General features: G+C 41.6%; 2 protein-coding genes and 1 pseudogene across 11 annotated transcripts in view; 1 reads left to right on the top strand and 2 right to left on the bottom strand.

Annotated features, from left to right (window-relative positions):
• RP9 (RP9 pre-mRNA splicing factor) overlaps positions 1-3,277 on the bottom strand; it is a 214,575-nt gene extending 211,298 nt beyond the window's left edge. For all 4 annotated transcript variants that reach the window (XR_005789272.1, XR_005789274.1, XR_005789273.1 and 1 more), the window contains exon 1: positions 3,057-3,277. Coding sequence is in view for 1 of the 4 variants with exons in the window: in XM_040472302.1 (XP_040328236.1) it covers positions 3,057-3,208 (152 nt within the window). In the remaining 3 variants the exon portion in view is untranslated. The remainder of the gene's footprint in view (positions 1-3,056) is intronic.
• Positions 3,278-9,705: 6,428 nt separating this feature from the next.
• Positions 9,706-22,257, top strand: part of BBS9 (Bardet-Biedl syndrome 9) — a 447,491-nt gene continuing 434,939 nt past the window's right edge. For 2 of the 7 annotated variants that reach the window (XM_040472287.1, XM_040472283.1), the window contains exon 1: positions 9,708-10,431. The gene's annotated coding sequence lies outside the window, so the exon portion shown is untranslated. Of the gene's footprint in view, positions 10,432-22,257 lie in introns of all 7 variants that reach the window. The other 5 variants (XM_040472286.1, XM_040472284.1, XM_040472292.1 and 2 more) reach the window with 4 other exon arrangements.
• On the bottom strand, positions 17,020-17,988 carry LOC121028008 (NADH dehydrogenase [ubiquinone] 1 beta subcomplex subunit 10-like; annotated as a pseudogene).

Below are 22,257 nucleotides of genomic sequence, written 5' to 3'. Positions count from 1 at the left end.
GTGACCTGGCTGAAGTCGGACGCTTAACCGACTGCGCCACCCAGGCGCCCCGATAAGTTCTTTAAAGTTAAAAATTGAAACTTAAAAAAAAGTGCAATGGTGGAAGGATAGGAAGATAAATCTTATAGGATGAAAAGACAGAAAATAAGAGTGAAAAGAGGATCACAGAAGTCTGAGTAAGAAAAAACAAAATGGTGGTAAGGAAATTAAAACAGAGTTTACGTATGTATATTAAACACCCACAAAGTATCTAGAAAAAAAAATCTGAAATCCAGTGAGAAAAATTTCACATCATGAAACAGCAAAATACTAGAAATAAAGAATTCTTTAAAGCTTGCAAAGGTGGGGGAGGTAGAACAAGTTTCTTATAAAAGAAAGGGAATCAGAGTGACATCAAATTTCTCAGCAATACTGGGAGCTAGGAAATGGTAGCATATCACCTTTGAAACCAAGTGAAAATTTTTCTAGCCTAGAATTCTATACCTAGCCAAACTACCTATCATGTTTGAGGGTAGCATAAAGACATTTTCAGATATGTAAAGACTCAACATATTTACCCCTAATGCACTTTTTGTAGGAAGTTATATAATGTATTTCAACAAAATGAGCTAAAGAGAGAAAGAGGAAGACATGGGGTCCAGGAATGGGATCCAAGACAGGAGACTGATGAGGGCAGTTGTACACCAGGTCTAGAAAGCAACCAGAGTGTACTGGAGGAAAGTAGAAGGAAGATTTTAGGTTTTAAAAATAAACCTGATAAACCATATCAGATTGTCCGATATATAGGAGCATGGAGAAAAAGTACCTTCAGCTTTATAGCCTTTGGAATAAAATTAGCAGGCGAGAATAAGAAATCAAGCAAATGAAAATAATTGAGGCTCTAATTAGTTAAAAAATACAGTTGTACTAGAGAGCTAAAGAAATCACAGAATACCATTTGGCTCAAAAGTAAAAATATTGGGGTGCCTGGGTGGCTTGGTCAGTTAAGCTTCATACTTTAGCTCAGGTCATGATTTCATGGTTCATGATTTAGAGCTCCGTGTCCGGCTCTGTGCTGTCAGCTCAGAGCCTGGAGCCTGCTTCGGATTCTGTGTCTCCCTCTCTCTCTGCCCCTCCCCCGCTCGTGCTCTCTCACTCTCAAAAATAAACATAAAAAAATTAAAAAACAAGTGGACAATACTGAATAGTTATAATAATGCTAATACCAACTGAACCAATACTGATTGAACAAAAATTATAATGAAACTATATTGGAAGGATGGATGCAAGAAGGGTAGGGAAAGAGAACTAAACCCTCATTTATGTGACATTAGGTTTATAGGTAATGTCTATTGTTCAATCTAAAAGGGCAGTATAAGCATATCATTGAGAAATTAGTTAAATCCCAGAAGAAAAAACTAAGTTTCCTTGTTGAAACCTTGGTGCTGGGAATGTGTGGGTGACTACAGAACAGGGATGCAAACCACTATTTCTTGAATTCAGTCTTTTAGTACTATGTGATGTTTAAATTAAAGTATTACTCTAAACATTTTGACTTAAAAGCAAACAAGTCTCTAAACTAGCCAAACCAAATACGGCAACAGTCCAGAAGGTTTAAATCCCTGAAGTGGAAAAATCCAACCAATCTGGGTATCAGATGCCTGGGTTTCTCTTTGGTTTTGCTAGTTTACAGGTCAGTGTATCCTTGATCAGGTTACTTAACTCCTGAACCTGCATTTCCTCATCTGCAAAAGGAGATTATAGTCTCTCCAATGTCTACGGGTGCTTTGTGAGTTACAAAATAAATGTATGGTGTTAACCAGGATCTGGTATCCCACAGTTAAAGACAATGTTTAACTTAGCCCTGCTAAACTCAAGCTTATTCTAGGCAAAGGATTTTGAAAATCTGCGGTGCACAGGACAGGGCCACTGAGGGCAAGAAGAGGCCAGGACTGTACCTGCTAACAATACTGGGCCTGTACCCTGCAACCACTGCCTTACTAAGGTGAAATTCAGCTCAAGGGTCACGATGAAAACAGCTGGCCAGCCTCCAATAATGCAATGCATGTTGTGTCAAAGCTCCCAGGTTAATTACAAAGGATTTGACTCCTTTGAAGACTTTTCTTTACATGATCATCTTAGTACAGGTAACAGAAGTGCCTGAAAGAAAAACGTGTCATTTATTGAATAACTCAGGGAACAGCAAACTTACGTTTGCCTTCTGGAGCTCATTACAGAGTGACAATCACAGAAAAGCACCGAAAGGCCATAAATGCACCTCCCGCCTGATGTTTCCATCTCCTCTACAACCTGCCCTTCTCCCACAGCCATGGGCACTCTCCTCGAACCCGCCGGAGCTGGCCTTGCACGGGGCCTCTTGAAGTCAGGCCACGCTGACCAGCAGGAACGGGAGACCCCGGTCCTCATTCTTTCTGCTCAGCTGGAACCGGCCTCTTCGTAGCCCCCACCCTTCATGCTGCTCAAAATCCTCAGGACTAAAGAGAACAAGTCTCCACGCTCTTCCACCTGACAGCCACCTTCGGAATCTTCAGGGACAGTCCGTCACCCCATTCTCCGGCCCTCCCCTCCGGGCCGCACGAACGGTACAGGACGGCTGGTTCTCGTCCCTCCTTCGCAGCAGATGAAGAGAATGCGGATTTGACCCGGTCCACCGGGGGCCCTCTGAACCGACACCGTGAAAGGGCACGACCGCAGCGCTCACTGCACTTGGCCGCGCGTTCAGTCCCCAAATCGCGTCCGAGCGCTTACTAAGTGCCGCCGGATCCGCCGCACCCGCCCCGCCGAGCCCCGGCCGCACGCCGACCTCGCGCGGGGGACTAGAGCCCGCGCTTCCCCTGCCGGTCCCGGCCGCTCGGCGCGCGGGGGGAACGGCCCTTCCCTCCCCGCGGAGGCGCCACTGGAAGTCGGGTGGCCGCGCCGCGCGGGGCCGGAACTGGCGGTCGGCTTGGCCGGGGTCCCGCTGCCCGCGCCCGGGTCCCCCGGGGACCCAGCCTCACGCGCCCCCGCGCCACCCCGACCGCACGCCTCGCGGAGGAGCGCGGGCGGCGCGGACTCACAAGGACTCCAGGTGCTTGAGCTGCTGCAGCTGCTGCGCGTCGTGCCGCCGCCGCTTCTGCTCTCGGCGCCGCTGCAGCTCCTGCTCGGCCGACTCCCGCGGCCGCCGCGCGCCTCCGGTTCGCGCGTCGTCACGCCCCGGCCGGGAAGACATCGCGGCCCGCGCGCCTGAGGCGACCCGCGACGCGGCTGAAGCGCCTGAGGCTGCCGAGGCAGCGAAGACGGCACTTCCTCCGCGCCGCGCCGGGGCCGACACCGCAGCGCCCCCTCCCGCCGTCCGCCCGGGCAGCGCCCTCCGTCTCCGCCGAGGCCTCCCGGTCCCCGCCTCCCGCCAGGCCCGCCGGCCACCTCCCCCGGCCGCGGCCCCAAGTCGGCGCTCGGAGCTCCGTGAGCCCGCTGCCTGGACGGCCGGTGCCGGAGTTCGGCGCGCGACCCCTGGCGGTGGCGGCCAGGCGGGCGGAGGAGGCCTGCGGGGCAGCCGGAAAGCCCCGCCCCTGGGACCCTGGGTGCGGCTGCGAAGTGACTTTGTAGTCCCTGGTGGGATTAGTCTATGAGCGCTGCTGCTACGTGGTGCTGGGATTCAAACAGCTTTGAAGAAAGCAAGACTCTCCATAGAAATTCTCTAATTTTCCAGAGCATGGTGAAAACATAGCGTATGGTTTATTTAGATAACTTTTGGGTGCTGGACAAAAAAGCTGTATATACTGAGCGCTTTTTATGTTGTGGTTATTGATTTAAGCCCTTAAGAGTTGATTTAATTTTTAAAAGCTTACTCAGTGCTGTTAATTACCCTTATGTATTACCCTTACCTTACTGTGTAGATAAGGAAGTTTAGGGGCGCCTGGGTGGCTCAGTCCTTTACACATCCTACTGTTGATTTCCACTCAGGTCATGGGCTCCTGGTGCCTGAGACCCCCCCAGCCCTCCCCCAGCCCTCCCCAGCCCACTAGGCTTTGTGCTGACAGCAGGGAGCTACCTTAGGATTCTCTCTCTCTTTCTCCGCCCTTCCTCCACTCATTCTCTCTCTCAAAAATAAATAAACAAATTTTAAAAAGGCCCAGAGTTAAATAACAGGCCCAAGGATGCAGAAGTTAATTCCTGGAACCAGGATGCAAAGTGTTAAGTGCTTAACTAGATTGCATTTTGAAAATGTGTCTGATATGTGAAGTTATGGTAATTGTTTTAGCTTTAATGGAAAAAACCACAGAGGAAGTAAAAACAGCATAGGGAGTATTTCCCTCAAACGTGGTGTTCAATATAATTAATACTTAAAAAATATGAGGAGCCCCTTTGGATTTATTAGACAAAGTCAAAATGAATGAACGTATAAAGGCTATGAACAGAAACAGAATATTAACACTGGTATGTCTTTGAACTTGGAAATTAGATTCTCCTCTGAGAGTAAAGAACTGGTGCATTAACCAATCTAGTGGTTGATGCAAGTTGCCTGAACCAGTAAGTGCCCTGAAATACCTTGGGTGTGAGGTGTTAGAATCTGGTTTTCTGGGTTTGATGAACTACTTGATTGCCTTGAAACTAGTTTTTGTTTAAATCAGCTAGAGTGGATTCTATTGTCTATGACTAAAAATTGTCAGAAACAATGTTTGCGAAGTTAGTTTTTATTTTTTTAATGTTTACTTTAAAATTTTTTTTAATGTTTATTTTTGACAGAGAGAGAGAGACAGAGAGAGAGAGAGAGAGAGAGAGAGAAAGAATGAATGGGGGAGGGGCAGAAAGGGAGGGAAATACAGAAACCAAAGCAGGCTGCAGGCTCCAGGCTCTGAGCTGTCAGCACAGAGCCCGACACAGGGCTTGAACGCACAGACCACGAGATCATGACCTGAGCCAAAGTCACACGCTTAACTGACTGAGCCACTCAGCCACCCCTAATGTTTACTTTTTGAGAGAGAATGTGAGCAGATGGGAGCGGGAAGTGGGGAGAGAGACAGAGGACCCAAAGCAGGCTCTGCGCCGAGAGTGGAGAGCCTGATGCAGGGCTTGAACTCACAAACGGTGAGATCATGACCTGAGCCGAAGTCAGATGCTTAACTGACTGAGCCACACAGGCACCCCACAAAGTTAGTTTGTTTTTTTTTTTAACATTTATTTATTTTTGAGACAGAGAGAGAGCATGAACGGGTGAGGGTCAGAGAGAGAGACACACAGAATCTGAAACAGGCTCCAGGCTCTGAGCTGTCAGCACAGAGCCCGATGCGGGGCTTGAACTCACTGACTGCAAGATCATGACCTGAGCCGAAGTCAGCCGCTTAACCGATTGAGCCACCCAGGTGCCCCACAAAGTTAGTTTTTAAAATGAACATGGATAGGGGTACCTGGGTGGCTCAGTTGGTTAAGTGAATGACTTGATCTTATGGTCTTGAGTTCAAGTTCCTCCCACCCTGCTGCCCCCCCCCCCTTTGCACTCTATGCTGGGTGTGATGCCTATTAAAAAAAACCAACCTGCATGTCCTGATAATAAAGAAATATAATGGTAGTATAATTCATTATTTAGAAACATAAAGTTTCCTTCTTACATTTTACAGCAACTTCTTATAGTTCTCCCACATGAAAGGTGAGGGTACTCAGTAACTCAGTCATTTGAAAAGTGGAGTCCCTGGTCCCGGCTTGTGTGGAAAGCCCCTGCTACTAGTGTGATTCCGCAAGTTTGAGCACATCTAGTCAATGTTTGTGGTGAGCCTCCAGGATCCTGACAATATCAGGGCCCATGGAACCTCCTGAGCAAGAACCCACCCATAGGTCATAGGCATCAGGCACCCAAGTTTGGCCAGCAGCAAAGTCACCTCAGGAGGGAAGGAATAATTCCAGTCATTTGGTTGGTGCGAGCCACTCAGATTCATCTCTGGTATGCACCATGGAGTTGTCTGAACTCTGGAGAGTGCCAGAAGCTGTGAAGTTACAAAGGTGGAGGAAAGAGCTAATAAGAATTTCAAAAAACATTCATTTATTCATTTATCAAACAGTAAATTAGACCTGCTATGTAAACAATGTTCTGAGTGTAGGGGAGAAAGCAGTCTTTGCCTTTGTGAAGCTTATATAAGAAAAATGTTGAATTGACAATTACCCACATATTAAAATTTCAATTATGATCTGTTCTATGGAGATATATGGGGGTATCTATTCTGGTGGTGGTACAGGAAGTCTTCCCAGGGGAAGGAGCATATCAACAGAGGCTTAAAGGATTTGTAGGAAGTGGTGGAGCAAAGAAAGGAAAGCATCCCAAGAGGCAGAAGAACAGCCTGTGGAAAAGAGGCTTCATGTACAGAAGAAACTGAGAGAGAAGGCCAGTGTGGGGCTGGAGCCTGGGGAGCAAGAAGAGCCATGAAATGAGACTGGAGAGGTAGACAGGATGAGATTGTCCAGGTCTTTTAGACCTTGGGAAGGACCTGGATCTCAAAGTAAGTATGGTAGGAAGGTAATGAAGAAAATAAAATTCGAAGAAGTGATTATCATATTTGAATTTTAGACATTCCTCTAGCTACCGTCTGGTACCACACTGCGTGATGCTACACATATTCTGCAGGTGTTGATGTGCCAAATCTGCCTTTATGACATTCATTCATTCCAGAAACATTTATTTGGACTGCTAAATCCTATATTCATGTTGTTCAAACTTTGGGTCAAGAGTCATTAGAGGATTGTGAAATCAATTTAGGGAGTTGCCGGTGATATTGTAAACTATGAAATAAAACAGAAAAGAATAGAAAGAAATATCAGAGTGCATCACACATAAATAAGTTAGGTATTATCTTTCAAAATTAATTTTGCTCTATGAGTGAAAGCAAAAAGTTGAGCAATTAGCTCAGTAAATAATTGGTCTTGGTGATGGGTATAGTTCTTCATGTCTCTAACATGTATGAGGTTTAAAAATTAATATCTGGGCGCACCTGGGTGGCTCAGTTGGTTAAGCGTCCGACTTCAGCTCAGGTCATGATCTCACAGCTTGTGAGTTCAAGCCCCGGGTCGGGCTCTGTGCTGACAGCTCAGAGCCTGGAGCCTGCTTTATGTTCTATGTCTCCCTGTCTCTCTGCCCCTCCCCCACTCATGTCTCTCTCTCTCTCTCTCTCTCTCTCTCTCTCAAAAATAAATAAACAGTAAAAAAATTTAAAAAATAATGTCTGTTGGGTGGGCAGTTCTGCTTTGGGTTGGCTTGATGGATCCCAGCTCTGCGGGGCTTGGTTGGTCTAAGGTGACATCACTTATGTGTCTAGTGGGGCAGTGGAGATGACCTGACAACATGTTTCTCATCATTCAGCAGGCTTCTACAGGTCATTCACAAAGAGGTGGTGGCAGTATTTCCAAGAGAAGCATGAGAGGGAGAAGCACTTTTTGTGGCTTTGCTTGCATGTTTACTAATGTCTCATTGACCAAAGCAAGTCACGTTCAGATTTAAGGGTAGACCTGCAAATTCATATTGTAAAGAAATGAGCAAAAATGCAAAAAAACCCCTACATCTATTTTTGTAAACTATCACACTCATTAAGAAGAATTATGGCACCAGCTGCTGAAAATAAACTTTTCATGCTACAAATGATAAATTCCTTAGCTTTCCCAGCAAATAGTATTCTTTCTACTATCCTATGTTGTCACTGAAATAGGTTGAATTTGGATATCACAAGCTTTCAGAAGCTTCTCCTGTCACAGGGAATATGTATTAAAAAAAAATTAAGCAGTTACATGGGGGCACCTGGATGGCTCAGTCGGTTAAGTGTCTGACTCTTGAGCCTACTCCCATGGTTTGCAGGATTGAGCCCTGAGTTGGGTTCTGTGCTGATAGCATGGAGTCTGATTGGGATTCTCTCTCCCTTTCTTTCTGCCCCTCCCCCACCCGTGCTTGCTCTCTCTCTCTCTTTCTCTCTCAAAATAAATAAACATTAAAAAATCAGGCAGTTACATATCCTAGCAGGTTGAAATATAAATTACTAATTCAAGATAATTTTCATTTAATTATTTTACATTATTTCATTCTATTATTTAATGTTTTTATTTATTTTTTTTTGAGAGAGAGAGAGGGACAGAGAGACAGAGTGTGAGCGGGGAAAGGGGCAGAGAGAGAGAGGGAGACACAGAATCCGAAGCAGGCTCCAGGCTCTGAGCTGTCAGCACAGAGCCTGACATGGGGCTCGAACCCACAAGCTGTGAGATCATGACCTGAGCTGAAGTCAGACACTTAACTCTCTGAGCCACCCAGGTGCCCCTTATTCTATTATTTAAAAAAAACTTTTATTCTGGGGCACCTGGGTGGCTCAGCTGATCACGTGTTCAACTCTTGGTTTCTGTTCAGGTCAGGATCTCACAATTTCTGGGGTTTGAGCCCCGCATCAGGCTCTGTGCTGGCAGCCTGGAGCTTCCTTGGGATGCTCTCTCTTTCCCTCCCTCTCTCTGCCTCTGTCAAATAAATAAACTTAAAAAAAGAAAAGTTTTATTCTAATTATAAAGTTAATGCATGCCATTGAATGAGTAATGGAAAACAATGAACATACAAAGGAAAAATCAAATCACTCCTAAGCCCATTGTGTGGCCACAGTAAAGGTTTTTGTGAAAATTCCAACATTTTTCTTATGTTTTTCTTTTCAAAAATAATATCAAATTGCATACATCTTTTACACTTTTTCTCACATTATGAACACTCAAGCCAAACGTTCAATAATTTGAATTTTAATAGTGGAATAGAATTTCATCATAATTTGCCTAAGCTCCTATTATTGTCAATCCAAGTAATTTCCATTTTTATTAAAAAAATTTTTTTTGAAGTAAGCTCCACGCCCAACATGGGGCTTGAACTCACTCATGATCAAGAATCAGATGCTCTACCAACTGAGACAGTCAGGTGTCCCCCCCCCCGTTTCTTTTTTTTATAACAAATGTTGTGATGGTTTAATAATATCAAAATATTAAAAATTAATGATGTTGATGATTTTCATGAAATTCTTTTAAGAACTGTAATAACTTAGAATTATATTTTCTAGTCAGAATGTGAAAAACAAGTATGGTGAAAAACAGGAAAAAATCCAGTGGAAAAAACAGTAAGTTTCAAGGTTGGTGACTTTTAGGGTATTACACCTATAGTGATTTTGAAAGCACAGATACAAGTTTGAGAAATTGGCATAATTCTTATGTTCAATTGTAAAGTTGAACATATATATACCTATATTCCAGGTAATCCACTCCAGGGAATAGGCTACAGAGAATAGCTCGTGTGATCAGGGAATAGGTACAAATAACCTCATAGTAGCACTGTTTCTACTAGGAAAAAATAAACACCTGAAAATTGTTTAAAATCTCCACCACTTTGACGATTTTGATCTTTAGCCCCGTCTTCCTCTTCAGGGCGAATTTATGCACTGGGCCAGCACCACCTCAGCCATCAGGGCTCACACAATGGCGCTCACTTCTGCGGCCACCTTGGCCACCAATGCTAAATTCAAGGTTTGGGCCTCTTGCGCCTCAGGGCGGGAAAAGTACCGGATCCCAGAGGCTCGGAAGCGCGTGCCCGCGTAGAAGCCCTGACACTCCGCCCCTTCTGCCGGAGCTTCGCCCCCTAGGAAAGCCCCACCCCCGAGTGCTGACACGCGGGACGGGAAGGCGTGGAGGGGGTGTGGCCTGCGTCCGCAGCAGAGTCGAAGGCGGGTCTTCCTCAGAGCCTAAGTCTGAGGAACAGTCAAAAGACGCAAAAAGGAATGGTATTAATTATCCCTCTGCTAATGAGGACCAGGGAGTGGTTCACTCCAGCCCCGTCCGGTAGAAATCTGATTCCAACCACTACCCACGCAGAAAAAGTCTTTCGCCTTCCACCTCCTCAGCCACTCTGGACTACAGCCCCCAGAAGGCATCGGAGCTGAACCATCCGACTTGCGCAGCGGCGTTCGTTGTAAAGTGCTATGACAACAGGGCGAAGATGGCTTGGAGTTAGGCAGGAGTGGGGAGGTGTCCCTTCCGCCGTTGGTGTCCTTTATCTTCTACATCTCGCTGACTGCCTCCCTCACCATTTCCTCCTCTTGTGAGAAGCGGGACTTGCCGTTGTTCTGGCCTGCCTGGACTCTTCCAAGAGATTGATGCCGTTTTCCCCGCTTGTCTCTGGGCTTGACACAGAAAGGATGCAGGTTTACTCCTCGTGGGTGTCACTCCAACTCTGTGGAGGTGGTGGTGCTGCCTGGTGAGGCTCTTTCTCTCTGCCTGGGACGTGGAACAGGTTGGAGCGGGGAAACGACAGGGAATAGTGAAGCGAGGGGTTGCTTTTCTCTGCACCCTCCATTGGTCTCGTCGTTCCAGCCCTGGGACCCTGGCGGGCATTCTTAAAGGGAGATCTGCAGAGAGTTGCCGGAAAGGTGGAGCAGGACCCACCTGATTCGGCATCAGGTAAGAGTGTGTCTGGAATTAAACACTGGGAGAGTGAATGCCCTTTCTGTGTTTCGTTTTGGGGGCAAGATTGATCCCTGATGCCATGTAATGGCTTGAGGGGATATTGGATGATAGGTTTCTTCAGAAGGATGTTTGCGTTAAAAATAAGACAAAGCGCAAGTACGACACAATGTGTGTGAGATTTATGGACATTTAAGAGAAAGGGCGATAAGAAATTTTAAAGATTCCAGTCAGGAATGTCACGTGGTGCGCAAGCAGCCTCCTCCCCTGGCACTTCAACAGGTCTTGGGAGCAAATGGTCAAAGCAGTTCTCAGCCTATGACTGAAGTAGGATACATGCACTAATACCCTTTAATTCTTCTTGCAATAGGATTATTGCTTCTCCTTCTCTGTGTATTGCAGACCACAGCAGTTTAGATGACCTGAGCTGATTTTTTATCAACATCTCCTTTCTCCAATCCAGTCCTGCAACTGACTTGAATTTCCTGGAGAGATTCACAGTTTTTCCTTTTTTCTTTTTTCCATCTCACTTATACTTTGAACATGAAACCATATCACACGCACACACACAACTTGAAGATGCTAGGGGAAAACTATGGGGCTTCACTAAAATCTGCCAGCATTTAGAGTGGGATAGATTTTCTAACTTGTTAGAAATACGTAAATAGAATAATTGCTGAGATTTGTGTGTGTGTGTGTGTGTGTGAATAGACCTAACCCTTATTTAAAAGAATTAAAAAAAGCTTTTCATTTTGCAAATAATTTATAAGTTATTTATTAGAGTTTAAGGAATTTTCCATTTTGTGTAGCTGTGTGTAGTTGCTCTTAAGTTGCAACTACACACTTATGTTTGTGGTACAATTTCTTGATGGAAACATTCACTGAGGGGGAACAATCCAATATCAATAGTATATAGTATTATTTGTTGATTTTTAATGTTTATTTTTGAGAGAGAGAGAGAGAGAGAGAGAGAGAGAGAGAGTGTGTGAGCAGGGGAGGGGCAAAGAGAGGAGACACAGAATCTGAAGCAGGCTCCAGGCTCTGAGCTGTCAGCACAGAGCCCGACGCGGGGCCCAAACCCACAAACTGTGAGATCATGACCTGAGCCGAAGTTGGACTTTTAACCGACTGAGCCACCCAGGAGCCCCTATATAGTATTTTTTAATCTTTTAAACCTTTTGATGTGTGTATCAAATCTCATCCCTCAGAATAAAGACATTCAAATATTTTTCAAAAATTATTGAAACACGTGGAGTTATTATAAAACATCTCTGCCAACTAACATTTCAGTGAAAGGTTACTGTCAGTTTTTTGAATATCCCATTTAAATATCCAGTCCAGAGGTCAGACTGGCATTCGTAACTTTGTCTTGCTCAGGATACATTCCACCACCACCACCACCACCACCACCACTTCTATTACTACTACTAGGTTACTAGTGACATTTATCTGACATTTATTGAGTACATCCTATGGGTTGGGCATTGGGTAAGCAATTACATGTGTTAGGTCATTTTATCTTTCCGTTCCGCAGAACAGTTGGGAGACTAGAAGGTGAGGGACTTGTCCAAGGTCACTCTGCTAAAGTGTGAAATGAAAAAGGGAACCCAAATCTGTCTAACTCCCTTTCCTGTGTTTTGTCTTCTGTGTCTTTTATTGAAAATTCCAACACTGATCTCTTATATTATCTTCAAAAGCAGCATTCTTCTAATTCTACATACACTTGTCATCTTTCTTGCACTGAATGCCCTGATTCCTACTTTCCAAAATTTGAGGCAGCACTAGCATGACCTGGAGAAAGCAAAACTCCTAATACGAACAACAATAGTGTTAGTGTGCCTTCTAATTCCAGGATCTGCCTTCTTTCCACAGGATTCTTGGGGTTATTGTTTCAGTGATTGTTCTAGTCATCCTTCCTTATTGTAGGACTAGGCCAGTCGGGTGTGAAAACATCCATATATTAAAGAAAAACTAAATCTGAGTAAATTTGGCGTGGAAGATAACATATATATAAGCAGGTATTAAAAATTAAAAAAAGTGTCAAGTGATAAATATGGAAAAGCATTTCTGGAGTTGAGGGGATAGAGAGATTATTTTCTACTTATTATTCTAATAAGGCATAAGAAATCAATCTTTTGTGGCTCTTTATAGGTATGGACCTTTTAAAACCTTCGAATTATTGTTTTCTAGTCATCCTTTAAAAATTTAATTATGTGTATAAAATACTTACCTGCAGTTTGAACTTGAATGATTAGAGTTAATATTAACAGTATAGCTTTTTGGTCTTTGTGGAATAGTTGCACTTGTTTAGGGTTCTGGAGTAGACAGAATGGTTTTGGATGCTACTTGTTACTACTTACTAGTTGTGACCACTTGGGCAGGTTTCTTAATCTCTCCATACCCGAGTAACAGTACCTACCTTCTGTTTTGAAGATTAAAATAGAATACTTGCAAAGCACTTAGAACACTGCCTGGGACTTAGTAAATGATTAGTAAATGTTACCTATTTGGGAGAAGAAATAATAGCCATTGAAAATCTTATCTTTGGTTTTTGTTTTTCATTTACTTAAAAACAAAACCACTGAGGAGCTGGAAATCAACACTGAATGAAGAGTGGATAAAATGCAAATTCTTGTTTCCTATTTTTATTCAAGACAGTTAACTAAACCAAATAAGAAAATCAATTTATATATATTTAATTTTTGGTCATTCAGCATACTTTTTGTTTTTGTAGTAGAAAAACCAGGTTTCACAGCTGAAAAATGTCCCATGTTTAGTTTTCTTCTTTCTAACCTGCCGGTAACTGACCTTCCCTGCCTACTACTTGCCTTAATATCTTAAAGTCAAGGCCTGCATCTCTTTGAATTTGGAAAATGAATCAGAATTTTATTTATTTATTTATTTGTTTAGTAGGCTGCATCAGGCAGGTGCCCCTAGAATTTCATTTATGTCTTAATTTCTGGTTAAATTTTTTTTTTTAAGTTTATTTATTTTGAGAGAGTGCGAGTGTGAGCAGGGTATGGAGAGATAGAGAATTCCAGGTAGGCTCTGCACTGACAGTGCAAAACTTGAGCTCAAACCCATGAACTGTGAGATCATGACCTGAACCCAAATCAGGAGTTGGATGCTTAACCAAGTGAGACCCAGGCACCCTTGTAGTTAATTTTTCTTTCTCTTAATGGGGTGGGATGTCCTTCTAGGAGAAAGGGTAGGGTTTATTTTGCTAACCTTCTGAATTTAACTTGCTATCCTTTTGTTCTGCTGGAGTGGTAAATGGGGCCAGAATATGGGAATATCCTACTTTAAAAAAAGTGAAAGTTTATTATTTTTTATTATGGGATATTTTACACATAAGCAAAAGCATAAAGAATGGTAAAACCACTCCTCATATGTCTATCACCATTTATTCTTTTTAAAAAAAGAATAGCTTTATTGGAATATAATTTATAGGGCCGGGTGGAGAAAGGGGCGGCGGCGGTGGACGTCAGGCAGGAGCCCAAAGGGGACCGTGAGAGGAGAGCCCCTTTCTGCCCGGGTAATTTACCAGATTAAATATGGTTGATGATGATTCAGAACAAATACAGCTTTTATTTGAGGTATGCCATTTTGAAGACTGAGACCATGGAGTTTTATCCTTGAGGATAAAGGAAATATTTGCAAAAGTCTATTTTATATAGCAAAAATGTGAATCCTGAGACTGAATTCTCTAAAGGGCCTATACAACGTAATAGATGTTGGTGGAACCATTTACACCCAGTCAGCTTGAAGAGTCTCAAATGGACCCTACCACTGAGAAAACAAGATGGTAGTCCACTATGGGGAATTGAGGAAAATGGATTAATACAAGAGTGCTGTGATAATATACAACCAAGACAGGGTTCTTTTAACATGGATTTCATGAAATGAATGAAGACATAGATTTCTTACCCAGCACAAATGGACTCTCTAACGACTTTTTGTATCATTAAAATAAGTACATTTTTGACATTTGGAGAAGAAAGATGGCACATTAACACAGATGATAGTTTGTATGCCTGGAACTTTTGGCAGTTTGATTTGTAGGAGTATGACCTTGTGAAATGTTAACTTTAATAAAATTTCTAACACTTAAAAAAAAAGAAACATAATTTATAGAACATACAATTCACCAATATAATTTGTACAACTCAACGTTATTTTTGTATATTTTACTTTGTATATTCACAGATATGTGCAACCGTCACTTGCGCTGTAGCCAATTTTAGAATGTTTTCATCACCTCAAAAAGAAAACTTGGCACTCTAGCTGCAACTCTCTTGTCCTTTATTTCCCACTGGAATTTATTTTCTTCCTGTATGGATTTGACTATTCTGTACATTTTGTCTATCTATTTATTTATTTGTTTGTTTGCTTATTTATTTTTAGTTGAAGTAGTATTAACATGCAGTACTTAGTTTCAGGTGTTTTCTATATATTTTACATAAATGGAATCACAAAAAAAAAGGTCTTTAGTGACTGGCTTCTTTCTCTTGCATAATTTTTCAGGTTGTAGCATATATCAGTACTTCTTTTTTATTGCTGAAGAGTATTCTATTTAATGGACATGCCAACTTTGTGTTCATATATTCATTAGTGGATAGACCTTTGGATCATTTCTACCTTTTGGATATTATGAATGATGCTACTATAAACATGCATGTATAAATTTTCATGTGGACACATGCTTTCATTTCTCTTGGACTGGAATTGCTGGGTCATATGATTACTCTATGTTTAAGTGTTTGAGGAGCTGCCAGGTCACTTTCCAAAGTGGTTGTACCATTATATTCCCAACAGCATTGTATGAGGACTTTGATTTCTCAACATCATTGCCCAAACTTGTTTCTGTCTGACTTTTTGATTCTAGTCATCATAGTGGGAACAAAGTGGTATTTCACTGTAGTTTTGATACGCATTTCCCTGGTGGCTAATGATACTGAGCATCTTTTCTTGTGTCTGTTGGCCATTTGTATATCTGACTTGGAGAAATATATATTCATATCCTTTGCCCATTTTTAAATTGGGTTTCTGTCTTTTTATTATTGAGTCATAAAGAGTTCTTTGTATGTTACAGATAGGTATCTTTTATCAGAGATATGATTTGTATTTTCTCTTGTTCTATGGGTCATCTTTTCAGTTTCCTATTTGTGTTCTTTGAAGTAAAAAGTTTCAACTCTTGGTGAAATCCCTTTATTTTTTCTTTTGTTACTTATGCTTTTGGTGTCAAACTTAAGAATCTGTCACAATATCTGATATCATGAAGATTTACTTTTAAGTTTTCTTCTAAGAAGTCTTCTAGGAGTTTCTAAGAATTTTATAGCTTTAGCTGTGTATTAACATACATAAAGGTCTTTGATCCATTTTGAATAAAATTTTTTATATGGTTTTAGGTAAGAGTCCAACTTCATTCTTTCACATGTGGCTATCCAATAATAATCATTTGTTGCAATTTCTCATTGAATGGTCTTAGCATCCTTGTTGAAAATCAATTTACCATAGATGTGTAAGTTTATTTTCGGACTCTCCGTTCTTTTCCATTTATCTATATGTCTATCCTTATGCCAGTACTTACTGTCCTAATTACTATTGCTTTATAGTTAGGTTTTGAAATGAGGAAATCCTTCAACTTTGTTCTTCTTTTTGAAGATTGTTTTGGCTATTCTGAATTGCTGGCAATTCTATATGAATTTCAGAATAAGCTTGTCAGTTTGTACGAAGAAGTCCTATGGGGATCTGATAAGGATTGCAATGAATCTGTAGATCAGTTTGGGAAGTATTGCCATCTTAATAATGTTATGTTTTCAGATCCATGAACACGGGATATTTTCCTGTTTATTTAGATCTCCTTTAGTTCTTTCAACTATATTGTATAATTTCCAAGGTATATGTTTTACACTTCCTTTGTTAAATTTATTCCTAGGTATTTTATTCTTTTGGATGCTATCGTAAATGCAGTTGATTTTTGTATATTAATATTATTGTGTCTTTCAACTTTACTTAACTTGTTTATTAGCTCTCATAGTTTTTTACTGAATTTCTTAGGATTTTCTATCTACCAGATCATGTCATCTGTGAGTAAAGATATCTTTACTACTTCCTTTCCAATCTTGGAGCCTTTTAGTTCTTTTTCTTACCTAATTGCCTGACCTAAAACCTCTGGTACAATGTTGTTGTTTTTTGTTTTTGTTAATAGTGCCTTTTGTTTATTTCTCTTACAAGTTTAGTAGTAGCTGGATTTGAAGGGAGATGGGGACAATAAGATGAATTGATGAAAGCTCATCAATAAGGTTCGGGGCTGAAGGGGACACCAGAACAGGTTTCTGTTACTCTTTTTTTAAAAAAATATTTATTTATTTATTTATATTTTATTTTTGAGAGAGCGAGCGAGCGAGCAAGCAAGCATGAGCAATGAAGGGGGAGAGAGAGAGGGTGACATAGGATCTGATGCAGGCTCTAGGTTCTGAGCTGTCGGCACAGAGCCTGACATGGGGCTTGAACTCATGGATCATGACCTGAGCCGAAGTCGGATGCTTAATGGCTGAGCCACCCAGGCACCTCTGTTACTCTTTATTTTAGTAATAGTTGTGTGAAGGGGCTCAAGTTGCTGCCAGAGGCAGCAGTGGCCTCTTTAGTGGCTTTTCTCTCTGCCAGCATCTGCTGCTTCTGTTTTGCCAGGTACTTCCTGGTAGAATAATGGGCCCTAAATCGTGATTGTGGTCCTGGTAGGCCTTGGCCACCTGGGTGAACCACTCCAGCTCCTTGACACAGTTCTGCCTGTAGTTCTTGCCTTCCCTCTGTTGACAGGCCTTCAGCCTTTCCTGGATAATGTTGACAATTTCTTGGTCAACTTTAGTGTCTCTTCTCCATTGCATTTCTGCTTCAAACATGCACAAGACATTCTTTTCCTGGCACTCAGTGATGTCTGGCACATGGCTGAACTCCTGGTGGTAGTAGTAACACCTGTTCTTTACATGCTGCTGTCTCTTAGGTCATGGGCTGGTCCACGAGGAGGTCTAAGGCCTTCGTCAAATATGTTATGGGGTTGGGCATTGAGAGCTACGGCGAGGGCAACAGTGTGTGGCATGATGCCTCCGGGTACACGTCCTTGTCCCAACTGTCCAGCATGGCATGGCGATGGTGTGTGGGGGCCTCTGATCTCTGACACTCGAGCCTCGCCTCTACCTGGGTCCCACACCTAGGTTGGCACAGCGTAGCAGCTCCTCCAGTACAAAGTTGAATAAAAGTGGTGAATATGGACATCCTAGTCTTGTGTGTGGTCTTAGGGAGAAAGCATCTAGTTGTTCATCCTTAAGTATGATATACGCCATAGGTTTTGCAGTTTGAGGAAGTTCCCTTTTATTACTAGTGGTTTTTTTAGTGGAAGAGTGTTGGATTTTATTTTGTCAGATGCTTTTTTCTGAGTTGAGACGATAATGTGGTTTTTAATTTTTGTTTTATTGATATGGTGTACTATTGTAATTCATTTTTGGATGTTAGACTCACCTTGCATTCTTGGAGTAAATCTCATCTGGTCATGGTGCATAGTTCTTTTATATATTGCTTGATTCATTTGCTAGTGTTTTGCTGAGAATCCATATTCATTAGAGATATTGGTCTGTAGTTTTCTTGTGTTTGCTTACTTTTGGTATTGATGTGACACCAGCCTTATAAGAATGAGTTGGGAAGTATTCCTTCCTCTTATTTTTTGGAGTAGTTTGTGAAGAATTGTTATTTGTGTTTGGTAGAATTCACCATCTGGGCCTAGTCTTTTCTTTGTGGGTAGTTTTTTGATTACTAATTCAATCTCTTTACTTGTTGTAGGTCTATTTAGATTTTCTATTTTGTTTTTAGTCAGCAACAGGTAGCTGGAAGCAGATGAATAATGCTGATGTCCTGCTCCTCCAGGGAAGATAGTTCTCTGACTAGGAGCTGTGGGGAGAAGGGTGCCTTATTCTTGGCTGTACCAGTCTGGAGTGGAGTTTCTATCTTGTGAGCCAGGAGTGAGGAGAGAATGAGTGAATCTCGTTTTTTAAAAATACTATAGACTTTTAATTTTCTTACTGAGTTTTAAGAGGTTTTTAATGTTTCTTTATTTTAGGACAATATTCAGAGACTTTAAATGGTTGTTTTAAAAAATAATTTTCACCAATTTTCCTGGGGAGTGGGTCCATGGAGCTTCTCACATGTCATTCTAAAAGTGAAATCTTCTGAAACTTTAAATTGCATAGCATAATGGTTATGGGAGACATACTTATGTTATCAAAAGATTTAGGGGGGCGCCTGGGTGGCTCAGTCGGTTAAGCGGCCGACTTCAGCTCAGGTCACGATCTCGCGGTCCGTGAGTTCGAGCCCCGCATGGGGCTCTGGGCTGATGGCTCAGAGCCTGGAGCCTGCTTCCGATTCTGTGTCTCCCTCTCTTTCTCTGCCCCTCCCCTGCTCATTCTCTGTCTCTCTCTGTCTCAAAAATAAATAAAACGTTAAAAAAAAAAAAAAAAGATTTGGTCAGAGTTCCATTAGGTATCAAGGTACTCTATCTAGTGTTTGTAAAACTGTTAAAGAGTAAGTTAAAAAGTTATTATAGGGGCGCCTGGGTGGCTCAGTCGGTTAAGCGGCCGACTTCCGCTCAGGTCATGATCCGCAGTCCGTGAGTTCGAGCCCCGCGTCGGGCTCTGTGCTGACAGCTCAGAGCCTGGAGCCTGTTTCAGATTCTGTGTCTCCCTCTCTCTGACCCTCCCCCGTCCATGCTCTGTCTCTCTCTGTCTCAAAAATAAATAAACGTTAAAAAAAAATTAAAAAAAAAGTTATTATATACATGCTTATTAGGAAACCAACTGCTATGTGCAAAGATAAATTTTTTGTATGTATGTTTTATTTGAGCCATAGGATTAAACCTTTTGTAGATAAACAGTGATATTCAGCAATCTTAAATTATTCAGGCTTGCTGTGGAACTCATCTTTGAAGCCAAAGTGGAAAGGAGCTCCTTTTTAAAATCTACTGTTCTTCATGGGGCACCTGGGTGGCTCAGTCGGTTAAGCGTTCAACTTCAGTTCGGGTCATGATCTCACAATTCGTGACTTTGGGCCCCACGCCGGGCTCTGTGCTGACAGTTCAGAGCCTGGAGCCTGCTTTGGATTCCGTGTCTCCCTCTCTCTCTGCCCCTCCCCTGCTCGCACTCTGTCTCTGTCTCTGTCTCTCAAAAATAAATAAACATTTAAAAAAAAAATCTACTGTATTTCAGCTTAAGTTGTTTTAAAATCCACCAATTTTTGCAAAAGGAAATTAATGGTATGCCAACTTAGCACAGTTTGTGGTTTCTTAATTTCTTGGGAATGGGCAGCATGCCTTTCTTTGCTTCTGTCTTTAAAATCAGAGAGAGAGAGAGAGAGAGAGAGAGGCATTTGGGAAGCACATACTGGCTACTGACATCAGCTCAAATTGTTGGTTTTCTTATTGTTTATTAACTTTATAGAAATGTAAGTCCTTACAGTTCAATACATTATTGTCCACAATGGTACGTGATAGTGCCTGGGACATGGAAGAACCAGTATGTAGGATTTTGATGTAATGGAATTTATGCAGTTCTGCTATGTATTACCTTATGTTTGCCCTGGTAGGAAAGTCATTTGGTCCGAAATAATTAAATAGCTCTGGTTCTGTGAGGAAGAGCCATTTGTTGGACCTGTGTTTAAAATCAGCACCCTTCGCCCCTCTTAAGAATTACAACAAAGCAAAACAAAATAACCCCTCTACTGACTCATGCTTTTCAATTTTTTTCCTGATATTAAATTTCAGGCAGTGGCAGCCTGAAAAGACAAGGATCTAGAGACCAGGGAGAGGGCACACAGAAACAAGTTTCTGCCAGTAGCTGTGTGACTTAGAGGAATCCTACAACTAACCTTTCTGGGTCTCTCCTACAGAATGAGAGGACCAGCTGATTACTAAGTACCTTCTAGCTGTTCATGCCCTTTGGCTTGAAAAATAAGTCTTTTTTTCCCAAGCTTTGGAAAGGTAACTTGTAACACAGGTCCCAGGAAAAAAGGAAGTGGTAAAGTAGAGCCCTAATATAGGAAAACATTTACTTTGGCTATCAGGTATCAGGTCACCTGGTGCTTTTTATACTTTAAGGTGCTTGTGAATCATCTGGATATTTTGTCTGACATGAGGCTGAGATTTTGTATCACAAGTTCTTGGGTAATACTGATGCTGGTCCAGGGACTACACTTTGGGTAGCAAGGAGCTGAACAGTGTAGAAAAGGAGGGCTTTCAGCAGCTAGTGAAGTAAAGGGTGACTAAGGAGAAACTGAGAGCAGGAGAAACGGAGTTGCCTGTGTTGTTTTGTTAGTAAGAATAGATCTTAAATTCTATGCTAGAAGTCCTTGAAAAATAGTTTGATGTAGAACATTTCCATTTACAGACAACTCTCTATGTTGGAGAGTTAATTTTTCATATCGGAGGGTTTTTTTGTTTTTCATTTTTATTTTAGCAAGCTGAAAAAAATTTGTCCATTAATTCAGGATTTTGAGGCCAATTTCACATAATAGCTATTTCAGTCATGTGTGTTTATATTCAAACAGTAGCTATGTCTTTTGTGGTCACTTATCTTAGCACTTTGATTTTTTAAAAATATCATTTAATAGCATTGATGGAAAAAACTCTTCTCTATGACCATCACTTAGGCATTTAATCTGTTCTATAGAAAACCCATGAGGTTTTCTCTTCTGCGTGTATGAGGTGAAAGTGACCCTTTTGGATGCTGAACATATAGATCTTCCCTTTCTATTTTCTCTCTGTAAGAGTCCTTTGAACTGGCTGATGCTGAATGTGTGCAAAGGATCTCACACTTGTTGGTTAGCCTATTGATTTCTGTTTTTGGCTATGTCTCCAAATGGAGATTGTGCCTCTAAGTCTTTATTCTTTATGATATTATCAGCAGCATTTCATATAGCTGGCCATTCTCTTTTTCTAGATATACCTTTTTTCATTTCCTTACAGGTGGCTCACTCCTGGTTTTCCTTTGGTCTCATTTGATGCCCCTATTCAGTTTTCTGGCCATCTTGCCTTTTTTTCCCCCTGGCCTCTGACCACAGAGCCCAGGTTTTCTACCTTGAAAGCTTGTGTCTGATTTCCTCTCAGCTCCCCCACACCCTCCTCCCATGCACCTTTTCCCTTTTCTGATTATACTTTGTATTCTTTCGCTGTAATAAATCACAGCCATGATGACAACTATATGATAAATGCTGTGAACCCTCCAAGTAAGTCTTTGAGTGGTACTGAATTTGGGTAACACTCTTCTCTGGGCTGCAAGAGAATGATGTATCTTTATACTGGTAGTCTAATGATATGGTATATTACAACTTTCCATATATTTCTGAATATATAATGAGAATATATGGCACTTATTAAGTACTGTTACTTCCCTCTCAAAAAAATCTAATAAAAGTATAATAAAGTGTTTATTACATTTTTTGTATGCTTGCTGCCAGATTTGAAGTTTAGTCATCTGGCAATTTGTATGGTTATATAATGCCATTAGTAATAACAAGTGATGCAGATGTTTTTCAGAAACTCTCCCACATATGTTAAAACTCATTTTAAGTTTATTTACCTATTATGTATTTTTCCCTTCATGTCCATCAACACCTTGCCTTTATCTGATTTCTTTTTTAGTGTAAATAGAGACCTTGAGTGAAGCTTGCCTTTTCTTTTCTTTTCTTTTCTTTTCTTTTCTTTTCTTTTCTTTTCTTTTCTTTTCTTTTTTTTCTTTCTTTCTTTCTTTCTTTCTTTCTTTCTTTCTTTCTTTCTTT

This window comes from Herpailurus yagouaroundi, unplaced genomic scaffold (assembly GCF_014898765.1).
Source record: "Herpailurus yagouaroundi ecotype Mexico unplaced genomic scaffold, PumYag 100, whole genome shotgun sequence".
Lineage (NCBI taxonomy): Eukaryota > Metazoa > Chordata > Mammalia > Carnivora > Felidae > Herpailurus > Herpailurus yagouaroundi.
This window is presented reverse-complemented; position numbering and strand designations above follow the sequence as displayed.